The sequence below is a fragment of the Narcine bancroftii genome, chromosome 1 (genome assembly GCF_036971445.1).
Source record: "Narcine bancroftii isolate sNarBan1 chromosome 1, sNarBan1.hap1, whole genome shotgun sequence".
In the NCBI taxonomy this organism is placed as follows: domain Eukaryota; kingdom Metazoa; phylum Chordata; class Chondrichthyes; order Torpediniformes; family Narcinidae; genus Narcine; species Narcine bancroftii.
Genome location: NC_091469.1, coordinates 150876795 through 150884049, shown reverse-complemented (window position 1 = coordinate 150884049; position 7255 = coordinate 150876795). Strand labels below are relative to the sequence as shown.

The 7255-nt window shown below is 50.5% G+C and overlaps 1 protein-coding gene across 1 annotated transcript; it reads left to right on the top strand.

The window, feature by feature from the left end:
• Positions 1 to 4854: 4854 nt before the first annotated feature.
• Positions 4855 to 7044, top strand: adra2c (adrenoceptor alpha 2C). The gene has a single exon (XM_069903564.1). It carries the CDS (start codon positions 5085 to 5087, stop codon positions 6306 to 6308), a length of 1224 nt encoding a protein of 407 aa, XP_069759665.1. The 5' UTR covers positions 4855 to 5084; the 3' UTR covers positions 6309 to 7044.
• The last annotated feature ends 211 nt before the right edge of the window (positions 7045 to 7255 follow it).

The following is a 7255-nucleotide window of genomic DNA, read 5'->3' as shown; positions in this document are numbered from 1 at the left end:
GGACTCTGAGATATAACCTAGGGGAAACAGCCAGGTGGAGCGAAAAAACACCACCATTTGAAAGGCGATCCTCCTGGCCCTGAAGTGAAAAGGCCTAGCGGTGACTCACTGATTGGAGGTCCTGCCAGAGGCACTCCACGCCATCTGATCTCTCCTATGCACTGCTACAAATATGACCCCTCATGAACGCATGTTTTCCTTCCCCAGGAGGTCGGCGAATGAAACCACTCTGCCACCCTGGCACTAATCTCCAGGACCCATTTTGCTGAGGAAATATGCGTAGCCCCATAAGACCGACCCGTTGGTGGAAGAGGTGAAGCTCCTTCATGCTAACCCACAAAGTGCTTATGTGCAGTATCCTGTCCGGGACCTAGCGTGTGCCGGAGACACCCAATTATCCCAGACCCGCCCACCACATACACACACATCGTCCCCTACAGGGACTTGGCGCAGTCGAGCGACGCCCCCTCCCGGGCACCCATACCACATGCCTGGGATCTTCGCCCAGCCAAGCCGACCACCACGACTGCCCCCACAGACAACTAAACCCCACCCCCTACAGCAACAGCCTTACCCCTCCCACTGCCTCGACACCCGACCAGCAATAGAGCCAACCAGTACACCCCTGGCAGAGCTGCGCAGGTCACAGGGGCAGAGGAAGCCACCTATCCAGCTGAACCTTTAGGGCTGGGTTTTTTTTTAAAGAGGGGGTGGATTTGGTGATATGTATATACTGTTCTGTGCTGCTCTGTGTATAAGTTCCTGGCCCACCCACTGATGACTCGATCCCCTGTAACCTGGCCATAAAGGTCGACCTCCCTACCCACTTCCATTCATTCGAGCACATGGAGTCGGGCCAGTTGAAATCTAATGTGTATTAAAGCCTATCATTCCTCACTCTGCCTCTGGAGTCATTGATAGCACGTATCAGCCATGTTGAAAAGTTCTTCTTTGCTCGGGGCTCCTCACTACCATCACCCCTCCCCCCAGCCATGCCACTGAATATGTGGACACTTTGGAAAGGGTACAGAAGAAATTTACCAGGATGTTGCATGGTTATAGTCAGGAAAGGTTGGACAAACTTGTGTTCTTTTATTTTTATTCGGGACCATGGGAGGCTAAGGGGAAATCTAATAGAAGTTTGGAAAGGGACAGATGAGGTTGACAATCAGAATCTTCTTTCCCAGGGTAAAAATGTCAAATTCTGGAGGATGTGCATTGAAGGTGAGGTGGGTGGGGAAACGGGGTGGGGTGGTGTTTAAAGGACATCTGTGGGGCGAGTTTTATTTCACACAAAGAGTAGTGGGTGTCTGAAATGGGCTACCAGAGCTAGTGGTGAATGAAGGCACTATAGTGGTTTTTAAGAGTCTTCCGGATAGACACATGCATATGCAGGTGATAGAGGGGTATGGATCATACACAAGCAGCAGAGATTTGACATCATGGGCTGAAGGGCCTGTTCCCTGTCCTGTATTATCTCCACACAGCTTCTGAAAATGTTGTCCCTGTCCAAGTTCATAAGAAATAGGAGCAGGAGTCGGCCATCCAGCGCATCGAGCTTGCTCCGCCATTCAATGTGATCATGGCTGATCTGATGATAGGCTCATCTCCACCTACCTGCCTTTTCCCCCATATCCCTTAATTCCATTACTATGTAAAAATCTATCCAACCTTGTCTTAAATACATTTACTGAGGTAGCCTCCACTGCATCAATGGGCAGTGAATTCCATAGATTCACTATCCTCTGGGAAAAGCAGTTCCTCCTCATCTCCATCCTAAATCTACTCCCCTGAATCTCAAGGCTAAGTCCCCTGGTTCTAGTCTCCCTGAATCTCGAGGCTATGTCCCCTGGTTCTGGTCTCCCTGAATATCAAAGCTATGTCCCCTGGCTCTGGTCTCCCTGAATATCGAGGCTATGTCCCCTGGCTCTAGTCTCCCTGAATCTCGAGGCTATGTCCCCTGGTTCTGGTCTCCCTGAATATCGAGGCTATGTCCCCTGGCTCTAGTCTCCCTGAATCTCGAGGCTGTCCCCTGGTTCTGGTCTCCCTGAATTTCGAGACTAAGTCCCCTGGTTCTAGTCTTACTGAATCTTGAGGCTAAGTCCCCTGGTTCTAGTCTCCCCCACCAATGGAAACAATTCACTTAGCTCTATCTTATCTATGCCTCAGAGGCATAGCCAGGTTTTAACAGGAAGATCGAGCACATAAAAAAGGCATCACGACTTCTCTTCCCTCAAAGCTGTGCATGTGTGCAAGTTTTGCAACCAGTGAACAAAGGAAATGAAGGAGCTCACATTCACGACAAACACCAAATAATTATAAATTCGTTAGTCATTTTTATTTTATATTTAATATCAGAACACAAGGAACTTAAGGAAGATACAGTTTTAAAGAAGTACATAATTGTTATTTGTAATTAAAATCGAAACGTAATTAAAAACACGTGTTATTTAACTATTTTACATTTTAAATGTAAAATGAAAACAAAGCAATATAAAAAATACATGAAGGAACTACAACAGCCTCTTATTCTAGCACAAAGTTATCAATGACTTTATTCTAATCGATCTCCGTAGCCAACTGTCTTTCAATGGAGACCAAAGCTAATCCAGACAGTCCATCCTCGCCCATTGTAGAACAAGGGTAGGACTTCATGTGCTTGAGCTGGCTAGAGGATCGTTCCGCAACTACACTCGTTATTGGTAAGGTCAGAAAAACGTTGTCCAATATGGGCAGGTTAGGTTAAATGTCATTGGCGATCATGAATTTTAGTTTCTTGACACTTGAATTTGCCTTACAACTAGTGCTCATTATCTCTTTGTACATGTCTTTGAATGAATGAAACTCATCAGTTTGACTGTCAATTACATCTGAGTACGGGTCTGCTAAAAATTCGAATTTGTTCACATTATCTGTGATGTCAAAATGCTTTGGACCTAAACCACTAAATTTGGAAGCCACTTTTTAAAAATGCTCAAATCTTTTACTTGTGCTATTTACAACAGAATCTGAGGACACCAAGTAGAATTCAACTTAATTTCTTCTGGGCCTCAAATATTCCTTCATCCTCTTTAATTTCTTCATGGAATCTTTTTCCTTTACGCTCTCTGTGCTGCTTGTATTCCATATTAGTATCACATGTTCTCATCAACTGGGTGCTTCATTCTCAGTCAGTTTGAATTGAGATTCATTCTCATTTCGAACACTCCCCTCGGCTTACCGCACACTGGAGCTCCTGATGGCCCGACTCCAAACCATCCCCTCGGCCTACCCCACACCGGAATGCCCAACCCTGAATCCTCCCCTTGGCCAGAGCTCCCGACGCTCGACTCTGAACCCTCCCCTCAACCTACCTGAACTGTGAGGCATCATTTACATCGAATGAATTCAGCTTTTAAATAAAACATTTTTACTCGCAGCTCTCCGATTTACTTTGAACATAACCTTGGGCTCACGGTGATTCACGCATGCAATCCCTGATCCGCGCCAGCTTTATAGCTGAAGGGCTGAATGTGCCCAATCAGCAGGGAGCTTACACTGCTGACACCAAATTGACTGAGGGGGCACAAGGTACACGGCAGATGCCGCAGTCTGAAGCCAGACACCAACCGCAAGAGGAACTCAGCGGGAGAAAAAGAACAGTTGACGTTTTGAGCTGGCACTCTGATCGATGACAGATCCGAGAAACCATTTGTCACCAATCAGCGATTGCTATAACCAATTTGCTCTCGGGGCCCACTGGTGAGCACACAGTTCAAAAAGGTGTCACTTTTGAACAAATTTGCTTGGTGGGGGGGATTGTGTTGCGCTCTCGAACAGAAAGCCATCGCAAAACATAGAGTCTGTTCAACAGGCTTTATTCAACATGAACTTCCACAGAGCTGGCTGTGAGAGTGCTGTTGCAAGCTCTGAGACTGACCTGGAGGGGGCGGATCTAGCTGATATCCCGGAGGGTGATTGGCAGCCGACCGGGATGGGGCTTGGTCCATTCAGGTCGGCTGATTGACAGCCGGCCAGGTGTGGCCTTGTCCTCCAGTGCTCTTCTGCAGGTACACAGGTTGCCCTCTCCAGTGGGCTGGTGGCGCATCACCACAGGGGAAGTGGTGGCTCCCCCCCTGCACCCTTCCCAGCTGCCTTTCATAATTTTAAATGTTTCCATTAGATCCCCTCTCATTCTTCTAAATACCAGCAGGTTCAATCTCAGACAACTCAATCTCTGAGGTGAGCCACCACCTCCTTTCCCTCCTAGAGACCGAGTCTGCGACCCTGGGGATGGACAAACTTTAACAGGGCAACTTGGTTCTCCCTCTCTCTCTCTCTAAAGCAGTCGGTTTGTTTTGCAATCGATATCTCTTGCCAGTTCTTTATTTGTTTGCACGTTTTTTTCCACCCTGTTCAGTTTATTGTTTTGCCCGAGGAAAGTGCCTCGCCCGCAGGATAAAGGGATCTCAGGGCTGTATGTGATGTAACGAATGGCATCTGAAATCAGAAGGTGCCCTCCAGTGGACCGCGCAGACCTCTCTCTGTTGCAATGGACATCGCCCGGGGCTTTGTTCCAACTGACCTTATGCGTTGTCTTTGCAAATGATCAAGAAGGGAAAGAAGAATTATAATTGCAGCAATAACTCACATGCAATCCTATTTAACATGCCCCGAGACCAGCACCTTGGCGTCTTCTTTGATTCGATCTCCCTCCAGAAAGCAGGGGAGGGGCGGGCTCAACGGTGATGGACGCGAGGCCGGACCAATGGGTAAAGTCTGGGCGGAGGCGCCTGCCAATCGCAGGGAGCGGCGGGTGGGACGGGTCGGAGTGCCTGCGGAGCGCCGAGGTTCTGCGCGCTGGGAACCGAGGGGATCCGGAGCAGGAGGGGCTCGGGTCCGGCCGATGCGCCTTTGCAGAGCCGCGGGCTGGGACGGACGGAGGCGGGCAGCGTCTGAGAGAGGGCAGGGCACCCTCTCCATCCCTGCCCACCCCCCCCCTCCTCCCCACAATGAGAGGGGAGCTCGGTGCGTCCCGGGACGCCGGCCAAAGTTGCCCACTTGCTCGGGGGCTCCGGCTGAGCGGCTGAGCGAGAGGGAGGGCGATGGAAGGTCAGCCCAACTCCAGCCAAGCCAACGCTTCCCGAGCGCAAAGCTCGCCCGATATCGGCCAGTACTCGCCGGCGGCCGTCGCCGGCCTCTCCGCCCTGGTGGGCTTCCTCATCGTCTTCACCATCGGGGGCAACGTCCTCGTCACCATCGCCGTGTTGACCAGCCGGGCTCTGCGCCCCCCCCAGAACCTGTTCCTGGTGTCGCTGGCCAGCGCTGACATCCTGGTGGCCGCTCTGGTCATGCCTTTCTCCTTGGCCAACGAGCTGATGGGCTACTGGTCCTTTGGCACGGTGTGGTGTGCCATCTACCTGGCCCTGGATGTCCTCTTGTGCACCTCGTCCATCGTGCACCTTTGCGCCATCAGCTTGGACAGGTACTGGTCCATTCTCAACGCCGTGGAGTACAACCTGAAGCGGACCCCGCGCCGGATTAAAGGGGCCATCGTGACCGTCTGGTCCATCTCCGCCCTCATCTCCTTCCCCCCCTTGCTGTCCGTGGACAGAGCCGCGGACAACCCGACCTACCCGGCTTGCCAGCTCAACGACGACACCTGGTACATCCTCCTGTCCTGCGTGGCTTCCTTCTTCGCCCCCTGCCTCATCATGGTCCTGGTCTACGTCCGGATCTACCGGGTGGCCAAGCACCGGACCCGGGGCGCGTCGGGGAGGAGGAGCGGCGCCGACGGCTCGTCCCAGACCGACGAGCTCCCGAGCCGCGGCGCCTCGGTCCAGGCGCAGGAGGACGGGCGCAACGGCCACTGCGCTGCCTGCAGCCGGGCCGCCGAGGAGCCGCCGGACGTGGAGGTGGACGAGAGCTCCACCTCGGAGGAGAAAGGGCGGAGGAAGCAGGGGACCTTCTCCAGCCGCCGCTCCAGATCCAGCAGCCGCTCCTTCGTGGTGTTTTCCACCCGCAGGAGACGCCGGGGAAGTCGCGTCTCCAGGAACAAAGTGTCCCAAGCCCGGGAGAAGAGGTTCACTCTGGTCCTGGCCGTGGTGATCGGGGTGTTCGTGCTCTGCTGGTCCCCCTTCTTCTTCACGTACACTCTGTATGGGATCTGCCGGGATCTGTGCCGGGTGCCCGACCTTCTCTTCAAGTTCTTTTTCTGGATCGGCTATTGTAACAGTTGCCTCAACCCCGTCATCTACACTATCTTCAACCAGGACTTCAGGAGAGCCTTTCAAAAGATCATCTGTCAAGCCAGGAGGAGACCCTTTTAACGCACCGTCCGGCGTCTCCAACCAACACTTCCATGTATATAGTATGTATAATGTGTGTACATAACATATACAGTGTGTGCGTGTAATGGGGCCAAGCATCCAAGTACGGGTAGATACTTTGGGGTCTTTAAAAGTTGGATATCATTGTTCATTTATTCAGAAGCTTTATCTCAGCTTGGTCTCTGAGAGAGTCGAATGATACATTCAATTGTTTGAACCACATAAAAATCAATGATGTGTGTAAGATGGTGTCATTAAATTTGCATTATCCGTTAGATACAATTTTATGTTAGTCAACTGGTTTATATCTATATAAAAAAACCAATTTGCTGCACCACACGCACTATATAATGTCTTTAAATTTAGACCGACAGGCCATTTTTGGGACCCAGGAATCAGTGCTCCCCAATTTACACCCAGTAGGGGTGGGAACCAGAGCAAGAGTTAAAGCCCATCTCCCTTTAGGACCCCATATTTCCTTGTGCCATTGTGCGATAGCTAGGTTTTGGCCAGTACCCCCTTCCCCTCCCCACCCCACTCCGCTTCTAATCCTCAGCAGTTCCAGAAGGATGATTTTGCTAGAAGTATAAACTTTTATCACCAGTCGTGGGTTGATTTTTTTTTGAAAGTTGTTGATTCTGGTGGATGTTCACTCTTGGTGAGATGCTTCTTTAAATGGACCTGCTCCATTTGGTAATTCATAAGATTAAAACTAAAAATCTGAAATAAAGCGCTTTTTTTTTGACAGCAAAACTTTGGCCTGCAGTGTAATGTAAAGATTGAATTATTCTCATTAGATGCGAGATGTTCCCAGCATCGTTTGCTTTCACTGCCAGACCAAATCCACCATTCGAATGATTATGCCCCATAGAATGTCAGAGTGGAGAGTGTTCAAGTTGCAGTTGTCCCTGGTGAACTATGAGAAACTGTCTACAAAAGGTGATGAA